Genomic DNA, 24389 nt, shown 5'->3' with positions numbered 1-24389 from the left:
TCGAACCGGCGCTGCAGAGGCTGCAGGCAGATTTGCAGTCCAGCGCTCAACCGCTGCGCCACCGGGGAGGCCCAGTGTTTATATCTTGGGGTTCAAAATAAATAAGTCAAGCAGCTGGTGAACGTTTAAGGAAAAAAAATCAAATCAAATTCAGAACAAAAAGCATTACAGTTAGCAACCATAGATAGGAAAGTGTTTGAATACATAAAGAAAATAATAGAATGTAGTCTCCATGGGCAAGAGAAAGAACAGTACAGAAAATATGTACACAAATATAGGGCTTTTCATAGCTGATCTTTATGGGAAAAGATGAATTGACTAGTTAATAGCAGTGTGTCCTTATATAGAGACAAGAGATATAAATGCCAATTTATATTTTATAGAGAAGAATAAATTGAATAATATTAAAATCCTTTATTAATCCTTCAAAGTTACCCATTATGAAGAAGCAATATTTCAAGAAATATATCAAAAAAAAATCTACCTTGCTAGAGAAAACTGTGTTTTGGAATAACAGAATACCTCATTTGCTTAGGCAGTCTGTCTGACAAATCTTTAAGTCTAGAAGATAAAGAACATTAGGCCATAACAAAACAAAGACAGGATGAGGATGTGGAGGTGGTAGGGAGAACAGGGAAAGTTGGCTTCTAAGCAGCTAAAAGCAATCAGAAGATTTGCATAAAGACATTATTCAACAATCAGTTCCTAGTACAGGGCCTGACACATTTGTTGATGAGTAGGTTACTCAAAAAGGAACTTCCCAGTCCGTAATTCTACAGTCACTTCAACTTTCTTCTAAACACTCTAGTTTTGTCATCTGGTTTCCTAGCCCACAAAAGATTAGAGCTGGAGATAAATAACCTGATAAGAATAAGTGTTGACCAACACAGAATTAGGCTGTAATAAAAACAAGAAAGTGTTTATTGGAGAACAGCATCATGACCCAGAGGTACAAAAAGGGAAAGTCTTAATGTGAGCTCCTTCAGGATAGGGGTAGAGTGAAATGTCAAAGACAAGCAGAGGAGTGGTCTAACTAAGTGTCATTCATTTGTGTTTCAAAATGTTGGACAGTTTAACAGGACTCCACAAACTAAATGTTGCAATTTGGGAGCTTTGTAAGCACCAGCAGATGACTATATCGTGTCTACTAATCATGAACAGGATGATGTTCTTTTGTGTTTGCCAATAGAGAGCTTAGTTTGGCTGCTGGGTCAGTCTGCTCAGTTTTTACCTTGGAAACTCAACATTGCAGTGTAGAGACAACACAGTCTGATTCAAAATAGGTTCTACATAAATGACCTTTGGACACTAGGTAGGGATAGGAAATAAAATTTTAAAAAGACACCAGGAAACTCAAAATTACTTAGTGTTGGAATACACCCTTCAAACAACCATGGAGAAAATGGTGCACAGGACAGACACGATAAGTCTCATGCATTTATTTTAGTAATACTTTTAACATATTTTTGATCCACTTACCTTCAGTGTTTCTCAACCTTTTTTCATTTTTATTCCTCAAGGAGTCTTTTTAGATGCTTTTTCTGATATCCACCACTATGAAATTGTAATACCACAGATACCCTGTATCTTTTCTAAGTACTGTGAAATGCCTCAAGTCACAGTAATAACTAAGATTTCTTCATCCTTCAAAAATCACGATTTTGCCCCCTCGGAAGCAGTATTTCCCCAATGAAAATGCATTTTCCACATCAAACCAGGCACTGAGGTATTTAATGGTAAACGAAATGAATAAGGTCTCTGCCCTATGCTGTTCACTTTCTAGAGAGGTAGATAATGTGGTAGAGTAACAGATGCCAGCTATGGTTCTGAGCATACAATACTGAGGGTGGTAAAAAAATGGCTTCCTCAGAAAGTGACACTTGAATTGAAATATGAATTATAAGTATTATGAATTATAAGTATCATAAGTATTATTAAAGATTGGAAGAAAAAGCATTCAAAGAAGAGAAAACAGCATGTACAAAGGCTCTCTGGCAGGAGGGAGCATGGTAAGAGCAAAAGATTTAAGAGGACCAGTATGGACAGAGCAACAAGAACATCAGACAACTCAGTGTGTGATGAGGATGGAGTAGAGAGCAAAGGAGCTATGGATCATATTAAGATCATATCACAGATCATATTATTCTAAGAGCAAAGTGACAAAAATGAATGGCTTCAGAAGGAACAGTGTGACATGATCAGATTCAGTAGTCACACACTCACACACAATGAATTATATTTAAAGTATTCTGTTTAAGAATGCCTGGAATTATGGAAGCTGTAAAATTTTTCAATGCTTTCTATTTAAAAAAGTATTTTTAAAAATTGTATACTTCTGCGGCAGATTTCAGTTATTTGGAAAATTCAATGACATAAAACAGTTAATTCTGAACAGTGCCAGGAAAAGCAGGTATTTTTCCACTTAAAACTGGACCAACTCATTGTGACATATGGAGTAATAAAGAAAATGAATAATGAATGTATGCAACAGATGATTATTATGTTTAAAGTATGACAAGTAGACTGGTTACAAAATAATTGATGAAGAATAAATGCTGAGAAGAGGCGTAAGATATAGCTTCCTAAAAGCTGTAAGAGTCTCTCCTAAACTGCTACGCTATGTCATCCATCCTGAAAAAAAAACAACACAACTGCTTCTTTCATCTTTGAATGCATTTTCCCCTATCATATAAGAAATTCCCATTAGAAACCAGGCAATTTTAAGAAATCACTTTAGCAGTTGCTCAATTCCTATTCTTTGAATTATAACAAGAGGTGATTTTTAAAAAACTCAGAAGTATATTTACAGATTCCATTAAGTTCCAAATATATCTTGGATTAGTAGCCTCAGTATATTTGTGTTTTTTCATGTATGTGTGCATGTAACATTGCATAATCAGGCTTTAAAACAATCAAAAATATCCTTTGAGGCTTTCCTATATTTTATTTTTTCAGGGAATGTCATAGCAAAGAAACATAGCAGTTGTTTCTAAGAGCAAACTGTGCTTCTCAAGTGATGTCTCAGATTGCCAAGAAGTATATAATATAAAGGAAAGACAGGGTGGTCTAGAAATCTCTTTTTATGCCATTCAAGAAAAACTTCATCTTGTTCTAACCTGGTTATTTAACACTTTGGTCAGATGCATATAACACACCTTTGACAAAACTACTTCTTGAGATTACGCTTATTTTCCAGGTGAAGTAAAGTTATGTAAAGTGATCAATAGCTTTCCACAACTCTCCTGAAGATGGCAGAAATACTGCTGTATGCCTTCCTGGGGTACAAGGATGGGCAACCATACCAACAGAGGCGCTGAGCCAAGTCCAGGCCTTTGGGAAATGATCCAGTGGGTGAGATGCCAGGTCAGAAAGTATTTACTAAGGAGATTCACAAAAGGTCAGTCGAGATGGGACATCTGAGGACAACACCAATGATTCTATCAGGGGCCCAAAGACAGCATGTGAAGCATCAAAAGGCCCAGTAGGGGTCAGACTGTCATCCAGCCCGTCAGCCCAGAGCCCAGAAATCCATGGCCCACACCAGAATGGCCTCCACTCAGACATTCTGGCGCTCTCTGTGATTGCACACTGAGTCACAGGATGTGGCAAATTGTCCAGTAATTATCATCCTGGCACTTCACAAAATAAAAATCACGGGGTTGCTTTTGTTCTATTTTGTGAGGGTCAAATTGACAAACAATAGAACAAAAGATGGAGGAAATGTTTTTAAAATTTCTTCACCAAATCCCTTTTTGAAGTCAATTAGAAATGTGTGTGGTGGTAAAGAGGATAACTGTTTTAAAAATAAAAGAAACAGAGTAGTGTGTTGAAGGACTTGTGAACAGCTCTGAATGAATGAATCATCTGGGATCCCAGAAATGTTCCTGTCCTTCTCTGGGTGGTTTTCTCCCCGTTTATAAAGACCATCCCCACTTTTTTCCAGAAATGTGCACATCTTTGTAGTGGAGCAGTAACATATAGTGGGAAAGGCGTAGCAACCTTCTTCATTAGGCAATACCTCCCCTGCTGGCTGGTCCTTTTTGTCCTGCCTCCATAGCACACACCCAGGTACACCAAAGAGCCCTTCCACAGAGCTAAGTGGTACAAAAGAGTCAAGTTTGGCTGATAGTTATTGCTGATCAAGACCTTAACTAACTTAATCACAATTTTAACTATTACAGTTTATAGTGCTGTGTTTTTATATTGTATATGTGTATACATGTATACATATGGATGCATGTGTGTATGCATGTATATGCGTTGTTATATAGTATACATATACATCTGTACAGATGTGTATATGTAAATATATAATAGATGATTGATTGATAGAATATTTTCAGACAGACAATTTCCATATTATCTACCGTAGTATATGAGATATTGCTTGGTCAAAGTAATTGTATTTTTATACACAGGAATTCAAAAGCAAGGATATTAACAGTAACATTCACAGTCACAGCTTTTTTTTTTTTTAAGAACACAAATTGCTCATGTACCTTTGCCCTAAGAAGAGCTATTTTCAATGGCAGTAGGCTGAAATTAGCAAAAACCTGCTTTCCATCTTTATCAGTGATATCTAATGAAAAGGAAATTTTGTGGTTTTAATTCAATGTCATAAGGAATCTATATTACAATTGGCCAATAGTTTCTGTAGGCCAAGGACCTGCCTCCACCCATCAACAAGATTGGATTTGATTGATTCATTTCACCTCACTAGCTTTTAATTGTTACACTGGGATTGTGTATAATATCCTGGTGAAGAAATGAGCAAAACTCTCTCTTATTGTTGTTTCAAATTACGGCTGGGGGGAGAAGAAATAAATAAACAAAACAATTATCTTTGTATGTTTTGAAAAAAAAAAAAGGTAGCCTTCCTGTTGCCATGGATATGGGTGTCCTGTTCCTAATAATGGTCTTTTCAAAGAAATTGAAGCTCATTAAAATCACCAATTACAAAATAGCACTTCTATTGCAATGTCTCATTAGATTTTTTAAATTTATTTATCCTCAATATTTCACTTTGAGTAGTCTTCAGTAGCGGTTTTTTTCTACAATATGTTTTTCAAATGTCATTTTTAAATGATTAATATTTTAGTGTATTTTTCAACAAAATACAGATTCTGTTCATTGCAGTTCTGTTGGAGAAAACATAATTGTTTAACAGTTCAAAATATGTTTGTATTTTTACACATATTGTGGTCATGGAAAATAGGTTAAAAATCTGTCATCAAAAAAGTCAATAGTAGCTAACATTTTGTTTAGTTCTCACTATTTGTCAAGCCTTCTTTGGGGTGGATTTTTATGTATTATCTAATTTGTATTTTGTGGTGGAAATTATTTGGCAGCTTTAACAAAGTTGAAACAAATAAACCAGATCTTCACTAGATAGAAAAATAAAAATTATTGATTAAATATGTCACCCAAAGAGAAGAAAAGACAAAGGAAAGGAATTCATGAGATGTGTTTTGCTAGGTTACTGTACTGCAAATTCACCTTAAGATCTATTTTATTAGGTTTTTAAAAAAGCAATTATGTTTACTAGGAAGTAGAATAATTAGAATGACTAAAATCTACCAGGTACACTTTATGAGGCACTAAATCATGCTACTTAAATATTTTACATTATTCAATACACACCACACCCTTTGCAAAATTTTTACTTCAATGATCAGAAAGCCAATGCTAAAGAAAGTAAATAATTTGTCACGGGACATACAACTCTTAGTAACAGAAGTGAAACTGAGCCTACATTGTTCTTTTGTTTTGTCCAGCAACCAAGGCCTCAACTATCTAAATATTATTATTATATCATTAATATTATTATTATAACATTAAATGCATTATTATATATCATTAAATGTTATTATTACATCATTAAATGATGTAGATTTCTTTTGTAGATTACTTCATATATATAATCATATAAAATCTACTAAGGTTATACACACATATACACACATATGTATACAAACACATGCACACACATATATATACAAATTCTTTAGCTCCTCACTCAGCAAACAGTATGGGGGAATAGACTAGGAACACAATGAAGGTAGTCACCGTGAATATGTCAGTCTAAAAAACACATTTTTTAGTTCTATGGCAAAAAAGAAAACAAAAGCCCATGTTACTCTAGGTCTAAGAAACGCCACAGAACAAAATGAACACAGCTAGTGAGTTCTCCTCCTGTTAGAGTACTTCAATTATGACACAAATTTTATTTTTTGAATATTGAAACTCTATTTGTGGAAACCTACAGCCTTCTCAGGGTGCTTCTTAAATTTGCTTTCTAATATCTTCTCGGAGTCATTGCACACTCACTAAGTTTAAAACCATATATTGATTTGCTTTGTTTTGGCTGTAAGCAGTAGTGCTAGAGATTCCCATTTCCATCTGTTTATCCAAAAGTAGATATTAAACACCTGTGACACAGAAGTTAGCTGCAAAGTACTGTAGATACAAAAAAAATAAGAAAGGGCTCCCATATTAATTAGCTCAAATAAGGACCTGGGAGACTGTCTAGATTTAAATTATAATATATCGGTCTTTTCAAAACATGTTAGCAAAGAGTTCTGGGAACGATTGCAGAGATCTTCAGAGTTGACATGGTGCCACTTTAGTAATGCATGTGAAAGGAATTTCTAGTCAAAACAGTGGGGTTTTTCTCTATTAGATGAATATATATGCACATTATAGAACACATTAAAAGTACAAATTTTATAAATCACGAGATAAAAGATAAAATCCAATAGAGGTCCTGAGATTTTTCTTCTCCCTCCACAATGATTAATGGACCTCACGTTAGAATCAATTTCTTTAAGCAATGAAAATGTAAGAGAGAGAGTTAAAAACAAGGTAATGATGTCATCAACTTTATGCTTTTTAGAAACTAACTCAGGAGGAAGTATGGAGCGCGGATTGAAAGAGGAAATCTTATTGGCTGGGGGATTAGGGAAAGCCTAGAAAGAGGGTATACGAGAGAGGGTAGGAACCTGGATTAAACCTGCAGCAGAAAGCAAAAAGAGGGTTAATGGGGGAGAGGGAACACCAGAACCACGCTGAGGTATATACACAAAACTTTTAGAGTTCTAGCTGGGTAGTGAATAGGTAAGTGTTCATTATATTAATCTCTATGTTTTTGAAATATTTTTAAATAAAAAGGTTTTATTGAGATGCTTGTTTACATGCTTATATTTTTAATCAACTTCATTAACTAACAGAGAATTTTGGTAACTATGATTATTAAACATTTAGTTCTCCTTACAGAAATGAAGCAATTTTGTTAAATTCAATGAAATGTTGACATGTGAGAATTTCTTACCTTAAAATGACTAAACATTTCATACATCTGCAGATAGGTGCAAAATTGCGATCAACTCCCTTCTTCTGTTACAAAATTAATGAGTGTTCAGTGAAGCCATAACAAAGAATTTTCCTCTAGGCATGTTATAAAAACATTTCTAGCTCTAGTATGAATGCAAAGTCTTGCCTGAAATCCAATGACATAAAATATGCACATTTCTGAGGATGATGAATGCCACACAAAGTAATTCTTTTGATTTTTCTCATATTTAAAACTCCAGGCCTACCTTATTTAGTCCTATCTTACAATGAATGTTTTCCAAAGAGAGGATTGAGGAGAAATTAATGATGAAATTCAAAGCATTTTCAGTTCATCCCACCACTTAGACATAGCACCAGTAAATTCTGACTATCACTAAAGTACTCCAAATGATACTACTTTATCATCCTCATATTGGATGATTTTGTCCAAAACCAATACTCCAAAGTATCTCAGAAGTAAGGGATTTGCTTTCACTATGTTAGATTTTCTACATTATACAATTATGTGGGGGCCTCAATTCTAGTCTCTGGCTCATGATATGTACATTTTGGTTTCGATATAAGGGCAGAGCACTGTTGGGAAGTGAGATATGAGCCCTAAAAGGATATAGATAAAAATATTCATAAAATAAATAATAATTAATGCACTTGAGGTTTGTCTATTATGACCCTTATGATAAAAATTTAATACCTTCATTTTTATCTTTATCTTTCCCCTCCCCTTTTAAGAGTGCCTATGAGAATTTTAAATATTCTACAGATATATTTCAATTATAGAACTACAGTCATTAACCATTATAAATGAAAAAAATTAACCAAAAAATGTTAACTGAGAATTTCTCTTGCTAACACCAATAGTCCTAGTTAAGAATTTTGATCTCATTTATAGAATAAATGGTTCCAGATGTAAAATTCAGTTTTATATATATATATATATATAAATGTGTTAATTAATGGTCTTATAGGCAATAAGTCTCAGAGGTAAAATTCTGCAAATGTAGAATTATTGAAAAAGAAGAAACCCTTGTATAGGTTCCTGGAGAAATGGTTTGAAATAAATCTATTAAAATCTATTTTATTATTTGGACTCAACTATATGTATGTTTTTGTTTACAATTTTTTTTAAACTTACATCCCATAGTTTTTATATCTGGTTGAATATAAGTGTTTTATGTGACTTCTAAATGGATACTTCAATTAAAAAATACTATCATGCCACAATTCCATCATATTTAAAAACATGCAGAAGACAGCCTTGAACACTTGAAGTTTTGAGGTTACCTAGAAAAATTATATTGCAGTCACTGGTTTGTGAAGAAAGCTCGATCACCATGTCTTTCTCATCATTCATTGTAATTGATGATACCACTAAGTGAAAAGGAGTCTACCATAAACTGGCTGCAGAAACTCAGGCAAGATGTAATTCCTTACACCACAGTTTTCTACTCTGCAAAATGAATAAAAAGTGTACCTGTACTTCTATCTATCCATATATTACTTGCCTTTCAATATTACTGAAATGATCAGAGTGATTAGTGTGCTTCATAATGCCTTGTGTAAATTACACAATAAATGTAAATATCACAAGGAAAACAGCAGGAGTGTGTGGTCTGTCTTTGCTAGAATACTGAATGGCTTATTCTGCTTTTTGTATTCTGATTTTTTTTTAGCCAGAGTTATCAAAATTTGGAAACTCTCTTTCTAAATTTTATTATTTAGCAATAATGTTCATCCTACAACCATACACACATTGCAAACAAGTCAATGGGGGGAAAAGGGGAGATGGTCAGCAAAGGAACTAATGCAAGCACGTTCTATTCTGGGATGTATAAAATTATCAGTAAAGTAGTAGTAAATTCTGCACAGATAGCTTTTTCACAAACTCATTCAAAATCATAGAGCTGGGCAATAACATTGCTGACTAGGTAAAACCCTTTTAGTAGCGTTAGTTTAAAAGTCTCCTAATCAGATGATTGAGCATATATACCCATAAACAAGGGGTTAACGACTGCCCTGACAGAATTTTTCTTGTTCAGAGATGAAAACCAGGAAAAATAACCTCTCTTTCTCTCCCTCCACACTCCCTTTTCATTCTCTCTACCAATAGATACATAAAAAGAAATACTATGGAACCTAAAAGATCCTGGAGATTCAAAGGAATAACATATCCCTGCCTGATTATCTACTGCTTATTCCAATTAAATTTTCAGAACTTTTAGTACATGTTGTCTATTAAGTAGGGTCCCTTCATTTATTTATTTGTTTATTTATTTATTTATTTATTTATACAAGCACTGGGTACAGTCAGAAATGCGGGAGGGTGAGAGAATTCACCAGAACCAGAGCGGGGAAAAGAACAGGCAGACCAATGAAATACACTGCTGAGGGGAGCAGCGGGCGTGGCAGGAGAGGTCTGTTGTGCCAGGTGGGACCCTCGCCAGCGGGCAGCCTTGCAGCCCAGCACTCAACCTCTGCACCACCAGGGAGGCTCCACATTCATTCATTCATTTAAATAAAGTTAACTATACCTTAAAATCACATACGGCGTTATAAGCAATGTTACCTCAATTTTAAAAAAGGAAATAAAAGATTACTGGGTACCTTACACATGCCAGGCATTTCATGAACCGCATTTCTCAATCCCTGGGATGTATTAGAATCATCTAGGAGTTCCGGAAAAACCCCGTGATTCCTGGGTCCCACCTCTGACTATAGCAGTCAGTTCTGACCAGGTGATTCCAATGTGCAGCCATTGCTGCGAACCACTGACCTCAAGGTGAACGATACACTTGTGAACATACGGGCATGATTCGAGCTGTGATGGAGTTACTGATTGGGTCATACATAGAGAAATCATATCCTTTTAGACAGTGGTAAGAGTCATGGTGGAAACAGACAGCTTGTTGTACTTGAGACAAGAACTTACATACATAGGACTCAAGCTGTCAGATTGTTTGTGAGGTCAGGAAGATTTCCTAAATTGGTGACACCTGAAATGATAACTAGTCACCAAGATCAACCAGGCTTGCAAAGATATAAGAGCAAGCTTGCGAATAGGAGGAAGCCAGTGGTGTAAACGCCTTAAGGTGATATGATCATGTTAGGGTTCTAAAGAAAGGAGCCTCGTGAGCGTAGGGTGAACGGTGTGACAGAGATGAGAGAGGTAGGACATGGACAGATCAGAAAAGCCTCTTAGACCACAATCAGTACCCTGGATTATTTGATTTAATGAGAAGGCACAGAAGATTTTCGGCAAGGGGATGGCATGACCTGATTTATGTACTTACAGATCATTTTGACTTTTTTTTGAAAAACGGACTGATAGTTGAGGCAAGAAGAATTTTTTAAGAGATTTTAATGGATCCAGACTAGAAATAATGTGACTTCATAAGAATGGGAGAAGTGGAGAGAGAGCCAGGAAAGTTCTGAACAAGGGGGAAATGCTGACAACTGATGAAGCTGGGTAATGAGCTTCACCGGGCTATTTTCTCTATTTTCATGTATGTTGAAAGTTTCTGGAATGATAACATAGTGCTTACAAGAAAGGAAGGGTGAGTAAATAGGGGAAAGGTTGACAAAGGACTTTTAGTGTCGAAATAAATTTAGTACATACACATGTTGGCTTGCAATAGTGAATACCTGAGAGTTACATGCTGTTGTAACACGTTACTTCAATTAAAAAAAAAAAAAACCTGTCTAAATATAAAAGACAACTAAGAAATTTCTATAGACCTTTAAGATTTTGACCCAGGAATTTCATATACTTCCCAGCTTTATGAAGGGAACAGAATTCTTTCCACAGGTGTAAGAGGATTTGATTTACAAATTATTTCAGATAAACTTTAGCAGATTGAGTAGTAAAAGCAAAATTCATGAATGGAAGAGTTGCTATACAAGGTGTTTCCTTATTCGGTTTAGAATCCATGGGCCCCATTGGGTTTAGTGTTCTGGCAGCATTGTGTGCAGTGTGGTTCTGTCCGTAGCAGTGTTTCTGCTTTTGTTGCTTTCTCTGTCCCAGGACATGTGTTTCCCGTGCCACATCTTTTAATCCACAATTCAGAGGGAATTTCTTGTCAGGTTAATGGCTGCTAACATCTGTTAGAGACTCTCCCTAAAACCTGGAGGAGAGATGCCCTGGAAATCTGTATATCTCCTTGTCCCCCTCCTGTCATGTGGGTTTTTATCTCCTGGCATCAAATCTGAAATTGTAGTGCAGCTTCCATCCCAGTGGGACCCTGCACTTTAGGACATTTTAGTTCCATTGGAACTGGGCTTACCTGAAAACGTCTCTGGGTATTACCTATTCTGTGACCCTAAGCCTACTGGTATTTAATGTAGTGGTCTTATACTGTGATGAAATATTTCAGTACATGAAAACATATTTCATTACATAACATAGTGGAAACTTTTGATTGGATGTGTGACAGACTGTTATGTAAAACTTCTTAGATTCAAAATCTATAGTCTGACATTTACTGTTGAACAGTTGAGTCAGTCCCTCTGCTGTACTGGAGAGATATTCACTAATACTTCTCTCTGGAAATTCACCCTTTAGGCTAGAATATTCCAAGAGACTGGTATATGGTCAGATGCCTATTTTCCTTTTTTTTAAATTGAAAGCATGGTGAAATTCAAAGAAATAGAAACTTGAAGATTGTAGGAGTATATCAATAGTAATTTGGGCTTTGCTGGATGAGCAAGGGTCATTATATTAACACTGGAGAATAGCAAAAGTAAAGTGATGGGTTTTGTTATCCTCTAGAACTTCTTTACTTGGCCACCCCATTTACACAGTTGGCTACTCTGCTGGGAGTAATACTAAATTATTTTTTCCTTGAACAGGAGCAGAGAAGCATAGAGAAATGGATTTGCCATTTTCTTTATGGAGAATTATGAATGATGTTCTTCTGCATCTGTTAGACTCATGTTGAGTGACCCAAATCACTCAATTATTCTGTCTAGAAAGATTACTAAACTGTCCTACAAGTAGCAGTATCTTCCCATTGTTTTCCCCATTATCATCTTCCATTCAGACCTGTGAATATTCAAAGGCTAATTATGATAAAAGTAAGTATATAAAGATTGTTCAACTCTATTAACATATAAAGTTTGGGTAATGGTTTATAACTCATTATACAATTAACAAATGTAAAGAAGAAATAACATCATTTCTAGGAGGTGAATGTTGCAAATATTTTTAAATTTCCTTTTTAGTGCATTATCCAAATTTCCTGTAATTAGCATTCATTTTTTTATAAATATGTTGAAACCATGCACTGAAGAATCAGAACATTCTGGTTTCATGTCACAACTCTATCACTTTTTAGCTAGGCATTTGAGGAATATTGCCTCTATGATTCAGTGTTATAATACATGACCCAGTGTTTGGGTTTCTAAGAGGATTAAACAAGATTACTCAAATTCAGATTAATCATTTAGCTTAATGTTTTGTATATTAGGAAGTATTCAATACATGTTAAGTGACATTATTTTTCTTTCTGTTTTCTAATAATATAGTATCTGGAGCACAGTTCTAATTCACTAAGCAGATAATGATTTGCTTTGACTTTAAAGAATTCCTATTAATCTCAAAATTAAAACCAAAAACTGAAATCACAAATAGCATTATACTGAAACACTAAGTCATATGTTGAAAAACAGGCTTGGCTGTGTTCTGCAGTGTGGGAGAATTATCTTATTACTAACAAAATAGATTGCACATTATTTGAGCAATTTTTTAAAAGATAGAAATAGTTCTCTTGACTTTTGCCTGCACCTATGACAATGTGTTGCAATGTTTTTGCAATTAGGAAACCAGCATCTACTATAAAATTCTCCTCCCATCCATTTCTTTCATACTTTCCCCAACTCTGTCTTTCAATTTTTCTCTTAAAATATCTATTAGGGGGCCTCCCCGGTGGCACAGCAGGTTGAGCACAGCACTGTGAAGCTGTCCACAGCCTCTGCAGTGCGGGTTCGATTCCCGGCCAGCCGGGGAGAAACCCATATGGAGTGACAGACCTCTCCTGCCTTGTCTGCTGCTCCCCTCAGCAGTGTGTCTCATCAGTCTGCCTGTCCTGCTCCCCACTCTGTCTCTGGTGAACCCTCTCACCCTCCCATGCCTCTGACCTGTACTTTGGTTCTTGTATAAATAAATAAATTTTTTTAAATATATCTATTAGGCACCCATAAAACAAACTGTCACACTAATGTTTCTATGCATATTCATGAAAAGCACAAATATTTAATGGTTCCCCAATGTTGTTTGACTGGCATACTTTTAAGTTCAGTCATCCTGAGATTCAGCCTCCACACTGGCTAAAAAGAAATCTACTCTACATGGTGTTCTACCTGCTCTATGATTCTTTTGTCTCTGCAATGCTAAAGATTCCTGGTGCATAGTAAATAGTACCATGGTATACACTTGAGAATATTCATTGAATGAATGAATGAATGAGTGAATGAATAGAGGGATATATTACTAAATCAAATTTTGAACCTATCCTTCAAGTTAGGTAAGATGAAATAGTTAATGTTTCGGCAAGACAACTTACTCTGAAATTTATTCTGAAATTAAAAAAAAACTTACCCTGACAAAAATGGAAGCAGGCCATCCCACCCAATGGACAGCATATGTATGTGATGTGAGTGTTTGAAAATATAAATGTGGTCTTCAGGGACACTGAGCCAGTCCCACACAAGAATAAAGGAAGTACAATTTAAATTGTTGGAGGACCTCTATTAACTGCAACATGCTACTGAGATCATTTTTTTAATAAAATTATCTGTGTTTTGTACAAGCATCTGTCAATATATTTATCAAATAACTTCAGGATCCAGATGTTTGCATACCAAATGAAACTTGGGAGCGTCTGCATTTTGTAAATTTATCACTCACTATTTTCTTACAATATGCAAACAGTTAAAAGCTAAATAAATCTTATTATTTAGTTGATTTTAACTCTAAACTTTCTATATTTATATAGAAATATCATTATTCCAAATTCTAAGTCTTTTATGAGGAAAAACAACTACAGTTTTAGAATATGGTTTACAAATATGTTTAAGCTAATGTTAACTTTTAAAGCATTAAAATGTTCCATGCTCTTCAGGATAAGCTTAAACAGGTTCATTTTTTTCTAATATTATAAAATCAAAACAGGATTCAGGCAAACTATATTTGAACCAACATTAACATAATGACACACCTTTAATAGAAAGCCTTATCGGCTCCCTACAATTATCAAATGTTCTAATTTAACTGACAGTCAAACAATAGAGAGGACAATTATAAAAATTCCAAAGTATTGTGAAAACATTTTCACCCCATTATGCTTCAATCTTGTGGGGGAAAAGTCATCATTCTCATTCTCCTCTAGGGAAATTAAATGATTTTCTGCTTTTAAAAGTTTACATCTAGTAAGGATCAGTTTTTATTTTACGTAGGGTTTCATGATGAAGTGCTGTTTCCTACTATTTTTATGTGTTAATGGAAAAGGAAAGAAAATGAGCATAAAACAGTCAAGCAGAGCAAGATGTTATGGGCTAAAACTCCATATTCAGAGAGTTCCAAAAAATGGTTGGAACCCACATGTCCATAGGTAATAAGAGCTTTTGCAGGGCCAGGAATCAAAACCCCAGGCCTTTACTCACCTACACTCCCACGGAAGAGCAAAATGGGGAGTCAGTAGTATTTCTTTCATTTTTGCCTCAGGAAATATTCAACAGACAAAACTAGCAATCAATTTTTAATTTAAGAAAAACAAAGAGAAAAATATAGACTAATACAAAGGCAGGTGTGATGGTGCTTATTCTGTTCAGAAAAATTACTTTTCATAGAAAGCCAGGATGATTTGGGGAGCATGTATGAGTGTGTGGTAGTGGTGGCCGGGGTGCTGAAGACCTCATGAGATTCTGAACTTATGACATCACGACAGTTATAATGAAGGTCGTGACCTTGAGCAAGTCACTTTAACATCTATGCCTTCAAATCCTCAATTGAAATGATACTTCCCTAATAACTTCTAATAGGCTCCCCCAATAATGGAAAGGGAAATGGAAAAAATTAAATATCTAGTTACAAGTAGTTTTACAAAATAAAGTAAAAAAAATACCAAATTTAAAAAGTAGTTATACTAAATAACGTTAAACTGACAATAATATTTTCCTTTCATTTACAATTTTACTGATTTTCTATAAATTACTTCATATGAAGATTTTCATAAAAATATCAATGTGTAGGGCACAATGGTTGATCACTACAATGAAGGAGTGTTTATTCCCTAGTAAACAAGAAAACTATTTTAATTATCATTTCTGAAGGGTTAGTTGTTCTTTTTTTTTTTTTAAGATTTATTTATTTATACAAGCACTGGGTACAGTTGGAAGCACAGGAGGGTGAGAGAATTCACCAGAGCCAGAGCAGGGGACAGAACGGGCAGACTGATGAAGTACACTGCTGAGGGGAGCAGCGGGCGCAGCAGGAGAAGTCTGTGCGCCATGTGGGACCCTTGCCGGTGGCCGGGGATCAAACCCACGCTGCAGCGGCTGCAGGCAGCTTCGCAGACCAGCCCTCAACCGCCGAGCCACCAGGGGAGGCCCTAGTTGCTCATTTTATGAATGCTTTATTTGAGGGGACTTGTTTCCTGTGAGTGTGAAATAAATTTTGAGGTACCCTACAGTTCTCCAAGGATGTCTGAGCCTTATGCACCATGCCTCAAGCACCCACCTCCTGCAAAGCCCTTTCTGTGCCCTTCCCCACCAGACTGCTGAGCAGAGCAACTATGAACTCAGTATGCTCTTGTTTTACATCACTCATCAGTTTATAGCTCATATTATAGTTAATTATGTATATGTATCACTTGCTAAGCCTAGATTCTAAACATGAGAGGAGAACGCTGTTTTATTTACTTTCAAAACCTCCTCATGTCTATCACAGATTATTGAACACAGCCACTCAGTAAAGATTTGAAGAGTGAATGAAAAATGCTCTCACCTTGGATTTTTGCCTCCATTATGGTTAAATTATATTTTATTTATTAAATGAATTGTTTTAAATATTAAAGGACTATACCATAATATATTTTAGCCATATTGTATTACAGTAACCTTTGAAGAAATCCAGAGAGGATAAACCAAAGTAATTTTAATATATTCATGATGGGAAAAAAAGCATTTATGTTTAATATAAAAAAAATGCTTAACTGCTATTGCATTATCTCATGTATGTATTTGTATAACAAATATTTAAGGCATAAATGCCTACTATGTGCAAAGAATTTTAGGGTGGGGATAAGGATAATTAAATAGAATGTGGTCTCAAAGCTTTTAGAAATGCCAGAGAAAGATATTTTCCAAATATTATATTTTCACATGTATGAAATGCAGTTTTTAACATAAAACAAAGGAGCAGGCAAACTAAACCAAAACAAACTTGATAAATCTGACTGTAGAATTGAGGGTCACAGAGGGGAGACTGGGCGTTAGGGAGTTAAGTGGGGAAGTGGGCCCAATGGACTTTGTGGAAGATTACTGGTGCATGGTGTGGTGACATACATGTGAAGAGGTGTGAATTTCTATCACTAAATTATATACAGCATTGTAAAAAGTATTATCACAAAATTAATAAAACAATTTTTTAAAAAGAATGGAGCAAAAATTTAAAAGACATAGAAAACTAAAAAGGCACTACCAATTTCATTTGATTAGTATTCATAGAACTCAAACACAGTAACAGCAGATACAAATTCTTTCCATGTATACATAGTATGTTACTGCAATAGACAATATGCTGAGCCATTAATCAAGTGCCCATATATTTTTATATTTGACGAATAAAATATTATAGAGTATATCCCTGACCACAACATAAAGATAAGTATAAATAAGATAACTAGAACACCCCTCTCCATATTTGAAATTAAAAAACATATTTCTCAATAGTAGACTGGTAGGAGAAAAAGTCAAAAAGGAAATTAGAAAACATGCTGAATTGAATGATAATAAAACACATAAAATTTGGGCGATTCAGCCTAACCAATAGTTATAGGGAACTAAATCTTTTCATTATTTAATGTTAGAAAAGAAATGAATTTAAGATATATTATCTGAGTTTCCACATTAAGAAATTGGGCTCAGGTGGGGGGAAGTACATTATATCCAAAGTAAGTATACAGAGAGCAAAAATCCAAACAATTGAAAAGAAAACAGAGTAAATAAATTTAAAAGCTGTCTTACCAAAATGATAAGATGTATAAGCTTCTACCAAGAGACAACAAATCAAAGAGAGATGCAACAGAAAATATCACTCTCAAGAATTTAAGAAAATGCAACGCTGTAGATACTACAGATGTATATTAGTAATAACAGAATATAATGAATAATATTGTGCTTAATGAGTTTGACAACCTGGATGATATGAGCAATTCATTAAAATATACAGATGGCCAAATCATCCAAAAATAAACAGGAAATTTTAATTACCTTTATGTAGAATAATGACATTGTGATTAGAAATGCTCCCATAAAAACTAACCAACAAACAAAAAACACCCTTAGTCTAGAAGAATTGACAGGTGATTTCCATCAGATATTGAAGGAGGAGAAGACACCAGCTAAAACATACTTTTTGGTAGCACAGGAGAGAGAAGCTAATTCTATCAGGTCAGCATTTCCTGATATCCAAAGAGACAAAGACATCCCAGAAAAAGAGAGAAATGGATAGTCCTGATACAAAACATCTACGGAAAGTTTAGCAAATTATATCTATCAATATGTAAAGATAATATGTCCTGTCTAAAGAGTTTATACAGGGCTTCCCCAGTGGTGCAGCAGGTTGAGCATTGCGCTGTGAAGCTGTCCACAGCCTCTGCAGTGCCAGTTCGATACCCGGCCAGCCAGGGAGATACCCACATGGCATGGCAGACCTCTCCTGTCTTGCCTGCTGCTCCCCGCAGCAGTGTATTTTGGTCCGTCTGCCTGTTCTGCTCCCCACTCTGTCTCTGGTAAATCCTCTCACCCTCACATGCCTCTGGCCTGTACCCCAGATGGACCAATGAGGCCTCCTTGTTGGCACAAGGGGTTAAGCACCACTATGAAGCAATCCACGGCCTCTACAGCACAAGTTCAATCCCTGGCTGGCCAGGGAGCTACCCACATGGCAAGGCAGACCTCTCCTGTCTCGCCTGCTGCTCCTCTCAGCAGTGTACTTCGGTCAGTCTGTGTTCTATTCCCAGCTCTGTCTCTGGTGAATCCTGTCAACCTCCCATCTCTGGCCTGTGCCCCAGATTTTGTATGCATAAATAAATAAATCTTTAAAAAAAAAGAATGGACCAATGGCTTGAGAAAGTAATTTAATCATTCATTAGTATTCCCTAAATGATTTTCTTAAAACATAATGCTAGCCCACAATTTTCAAGGCATGCCTATTAGAATTCCAGGAGTTATAGGGTCAGAGATATTCCTTAGTTTCCAGGCTGAAAATCCACCAAGGTCACAAAAGTTTAAGGAAAGAGAAGAACAAGTTCAACATATTTGTGATAGGCAAGAGGGTTGGGTAGCCCTAGAACAGACAACTTATAGGAAAAGATGACCAAACACATAGTAAAAGACTAGCCTTTCAAGATAACTTGTCTGAAAATCAATTTGGCAAGATTTATGTCCTGGAAAAAAAAATAAAGACTTCTTCTTTAACTTTGTTAATATTTTAAGCTTCTAAAAAGTATGATTCAGAAGAAGTATTTTATCTATATTAAATAATTTGAAAATATGACATACAGCAATACAATTGCATTTAAGATAGCTTAGAAATTATGCTATGTAAAAATACAATATATAAAATATTGTTGGTATATGTATGGTCCTAATACTACATAATTTGTTAGCAATACATGTCATTTATAAAGCATTCAGTAACTCTATTAACTATTCCTCAGCTCTTGCTGATAAAACATCTCTAAAGATAAAGAGTGAACTCAATAAGCAGGAGTGCCTACATTGGGAATGTTAATATTGGAACACATAATAAATTCTTAGAGCTATCGTCCCTAAAATGTTTATAGTTGTGAAGTCACTGAGTATCAGAAAGCACTTTTGTAACAAACTAATCTTTTTCAAGGCAAATGCTGCAACTATCTTGTCAATCAATGTAATAACAACTGTAATTCAAAGAGATGTGCAGACCTGGTCACTCACCAGGAAGGGAAAAGAGCATAAAGCCTTGAAAGAGAGAAGCCTCCCCTTAGAACATAATGCCACTTAACATATTTCCTTTATATTTTTTTTCCTTGAACCAAACATGTAAAAAAGAGAGTCTAAAGAAAAAATACAAGTAATTTTGAATGCTATGGGTCACATTCTGGAAATTTTCATGTAGAATATTGCAAAGAGAAAATCACAATCAGGATCTTGATTCATCTTATACAATGTGAAGACTTCAGTTTAATTTTCCATAAGTTTCTCTCTCTTCCTTCCACTTCTTCCTCTAGGCTATCTAAGAACTTCTCAGTAAGTCTACCTATCAGTTGATATGCTCTATTTACCTATCTATCTATCTATCTATCTATCTATCTATCTATCTATCTATCTGTCTGTCTGTCTGTCTGTCTGTCTGTCTGTCTGTCTGTCTGTCTGTCTGTCTATCTATCTATCTATCTATCTATCTATCTATCAGAACTGAGCACTAAATGCACTTTTGAGATTTTGTTAAATTTTTGATTTTGTAGATAAGTTCTAAAAATGCTAGTCTTTAAATGTAAAGAAAAGACATCTTTTCAAAACATTACCAAAGTACAATGTATCTGTATCACCACAATCAAGATTATTAAAATCTTCCCCCACAAATAAAATTTTTATAATCCATCACATTTCACTTGCATTCCTCATCTCATCCCTGTCAACCATAGAGCTGCTTTCATCATATAATTTAGTTTGCATTTTCTAGATTTTTATATAAATGGAATCATGTTCTTATACTAGGCACAGTTCTTTTGATATTCAGTCACATTGTTGTATCTATACTATCAATAGTTTTTTTTCTTTTATAAAATGAGTAGTAATGTGCATGAATATATCACAATTTGTTTTTCTTTCCATTGTAGATGGGCATCTGAATTGTCTCTAGATTGGATTACAACAAAAGATGAATATGTAAAAGTTTTTGTGTGATACATACACTTTCTTTTCTCAGTTAAATATCTAGGACTGGTATGTCTGGTGATATGATATTTTACAATTTGTTTTCACCATTTTCATTTATTTGCACTGGCAGAATATTAGTGTCCCAGTTGCTGCATATATTTGCCACACCTTGGTATGTTCAGTGTTTTAATTTTAGTCATTATGGCAGGTGTGGTTTAATTTACATTTTCCAAATGACAAACAGTGATGCACATCTTTTATGAATTATTTTCCATTTGTATAAATTATTCTTTTTCATTTTGTGTTTATTGTTAATTTTTTCATGACAGTAAAATTCACTCTTTTTGGTGTACATTTCATTTTGACTAAGATTAGAATCCTGGAACTGCTACCATGATCAGGATACATGTTCCATCACTCTCAGAAACCTCTCATGTTGCCTATTTGCAGCAAACCCTCCAGCAGCACTATGCCCTGGCAACCATAGAATCGATCTCTCTCCTTTTAATAGTTTTGCTTCTTTCCATTTAAATGGAATCAATGCATAGCCTTTGAATTCAGCTTCATTCACACAGTAGAATGCATCTAAAATTCATCCATTTTGTATGTATTTTGTGTATAAACAGTTTACACTTTTTATTGCTGAATAGTATTTCATTACATAAACATAACACATTTTATTTATCCACTTACCAGTTGAAGAAGGTATGTTGCCTCCAGTTTTTGACAATAATGATTAAAGCTATCATATATGTTCACACATAGATTTTTGTGTGAACAAACACTTTCATTTTCTTGGGTAGGAGTAGGATGACTAAGTTTTATAGTTACGGTATATTTGACTTTATAAAGAAGTACCAAGATATTTAGAAACTGGTTGTACATTTTCTTTCATCTCCACCAGCAACGTGTGAGTGTTGTCACTCCATATCATTACCAGACTTGCTAGATTTCAAAATGTTAGACTAGTCATTCTACTAGGAAAGTAGTAGTACCCATTGTGGTTTAAATTTGTTTCCCTGGGATAATGATGCACATCATCTTTTCATGTGTTCTTTTCTTTCACCCTTTTGGTTTTTTCAGAATACAAAATTAATTCATAGAAGGATAGTTTTTTCAACAAATAGTGGTAGAACACTTAGATAGCAATAGTTTTGTCTAAAAAAGAACTTAACTTATACCTTGTGTCATACACAAAAAAGTAACTCAAAACAGAGCATATGCTGACATATGAAATCTAAAACTGAAAAATTGCTGGAGGAAAACTTTGTGATCAAAAGTGATACCAACATATATTGGATGTAACAGTCACCCCAGGACTCTTAAAAACAACATAGTGGTAAATAAGACTTCATCAATATTAAAAACTTCATTTCTTCAAAATATATTATTAAAAGGAAGAAAAGACAAGCAACAGACTGAGGGAAAATATTTACAAAGAATATATATTCTAAAGAATTTATATCCAGATGATCTAAGGCATTGCCAACATTTAATAATAAATATATATATATATAAATGGCCCAAAAATTGAAGATATTTTACCAAAGAAGAAATACAAATGACAAAACACATGAAAAGATGATGCATATTTTTACTTACTAGAGAATGGCAAATTAAAATCGAATACCAATATGTAACTAACAGTATGGCTAAACTTAGAAAGATTGACTATGCTAAGTAATGATATTGCTCTGGAGCAGATATAACTCTCATGCCTTTGCTTATGGGAGATATGATAGCATAATCACTTCAGAAAACAGTTTAGTCAAAAGAAATGCAAGCATATGCCTATACATAGTCCCGTACATGAAAGTTCACAACAACTTTCTTGAGTTGTCACTTATTGGGAAACAACTCAGATGACCATCATCAGGTGAAGGATAGACACATTGTGTTTCCACTATCCTAGTTGAGGCACCAATGTGCAAAATAGCCATTTTGTCAATTTTTAGGCATAACACTTAGGAAGTACAGGAAGTCTTCTATAGGGTCTGTGTATTATCCCACACCACCTAAATGATGGTAAGAGTTATATAAAGTAAAGGCTCATTTCTTCTTTTCTATAAAAGGACATAATAAAAGAAATAGAAAAGCTCAACATCTTACCTATATATTTGTACCCTTCTTCCCCATTCACTATGGGTCTCAGCCAAGTTGACTTAAGTCGTTTTGTGTTATCATGCACATGGGCTCCTTGAGGAGGATAGAGTGTAAATAACATTTCAATTGCTTTGGGCTTTGTGATGTTATCAGGAAGTTGTTCAAGATTTTCTGTAAATGAAAATTAAATTTAAGACACGTTCATAAAATGTAAGACATACTAAAGGGATACAAATCTTATTTCTCACTTTTTAGAGTTGAGCTAACATGGTTTACAATGCTGTATGTGTTCAAACTTCTTCAAAAGTGTGATACCACATCATGTCTACCACCAAACTGTCAGTGGCCTTCTGCCACAGTGCATTAGACCTGCAAATTAAAAACTATTTAATAATTTGAACACTAATGATTATGTTGACAACATGGGTTTTCTTAGGTCAAGACACTTAACCAAAAATCTTCCTGTTTAAATCATCCCTAGAAAAATTAAGGAGTAAAGAGCTTTAGTAATATCATTTCAAATGTCATCAGTTTAAAGCAATGTCGTTAATAGCTATAGGAAAAAAGTAAGATAATCAATGGACAGCATTCACATTACACATACTATAACATAACCATGTAATTTTTAATTTCCACTAAACAATGAAATCAGATTAATCTGACAAAAATGCTGAGTAAGTATAGAGTTCCATAAACTGTAATTACTGAATGAATCATTCCTAGGCTATGGTTTAATATATATATATATATATAATAATTCACATACAGATATTTACACATCACTTATTATAACTGAGGAACTACTCCAAAAGCTTTAAAACATTAACACTTAATCTTCATAACATGTTTGTAAGGTAGATCTGATTATCCTTCTATCTTACATGATGGGTTTGAGACCCATTGAAATTAAATAACTTGTCTGAATCTAACAGTCTATAAATAATTGCAATTAGGGTTCGGATTACCTAAGGAAACTCATATTCTACTTTATTTGCTAGGAATGTAAGGGTATAAAACTCCACAGTGTGACGTCTTTGGTCATCTCTGGTGTTCCCTGCCTCTCATATAAATTCAGACTAGGTGATGAAATTTTTAGAGAACCCAAAGATGCCCTTCCATTCTTCTCCTACAAACCTAACTATGAATATTTAAGACAGTGATTTCCAGACATGTACATTGGGAATCACAGTGATTTAAAAAAAAAAATGGAATGGGTTTTATTAATTGAGTTTATTTTTGTTTAGCAATATTCTGACTCCATGGTTATTTGAACATTATTCATGGTTTTAAAAGCACTATGTGCATGTGTTAAGAAAGTTTACAAGAACAAAAGGCATAAGAAAATAATTACTGCTCTTAATAATATTTGCCAAATCTAATACCATATTCATGATTTGTATTGTCCTGTTGCCTTTAAGAAACCACACTGGAGCACAAATAGTTATTAGAACAATTGACAGCAGATAATTCTCAGTTCAAATAAATATGTAAAATATTTACTATTAAAAATTATACGCTGAGCATTTACTAGAGTTTTTTTAATAAAAATTAAAATTTAGAGAATAGACATAATGCTATTTACTTTATATTTTAAATAAGGATGAAAAAGAGAAAGGCCATTATCACAATTTTTCCTTTCTAAAGTTATTTTTCAAAAATGTATTAATACTGAAAATGTAAGATCAACATAATCTCAGATGAAAGAACAGGACTCTGCATTGAATGATGAGAACCCAGAACTTCTAAGATTTTTAAAAGCATCAATTTCTTCCTAATAGGCCGGCCCTCAACACAAATTT

The 24389-nt window shown here is 34.5% G+C and overlaps 1 protein-coding gene across 6 annotated transcripts in view; it reads right to left on the bottom strand.

The window, feature by feature from the left end:
- Nucleotides 1–24389, bottom strand: part of IQCM (IQ motif containing M) — a 437801-nt gene that overhangs the window by 185518 nt on the left and 227894 nt on the right. For all 6 annotated transcript variants that reach the window (XR_008549806.1, XR_008549805.1, XM_054689961.1 and 3 more), the window contains one exon: nucleotides 22597–22761. Coding sequence is in view for 4 of the 6 variants with exons in the window: in XM_054689961.1 (XP_054545936.1) it covers nucleotides 22597–22761 (165 nt within the window). In the remaining 2 variants the exon portion in view is untranslated. The remainder of the gene's footprint in view (nucleotides 1–22596; nucleotides 22762–24389) is intronic.

The sequence above is a fragment of the Talpa occidentalis genome, unplaced genomic scaffold (assembly GCF_014898055.3).
Source record: "Talpa occidentalis isolate TD23 unplaced genomic scaffold, MPIMG_talOcc4v2.1 talOcc4.8, whole genome shotgun sequence".
NCBI lineage: Eukaryota > Metazoa > Chordata > Mammalia > Eulipotyphla > Talpidae > Talpa > Talpa occidentalis.
The sequence above is the reverse complement of the archived record's forward strand: the minus strand, read 5'-3'. Positions and strand labels throughout refer to the sequence as shown.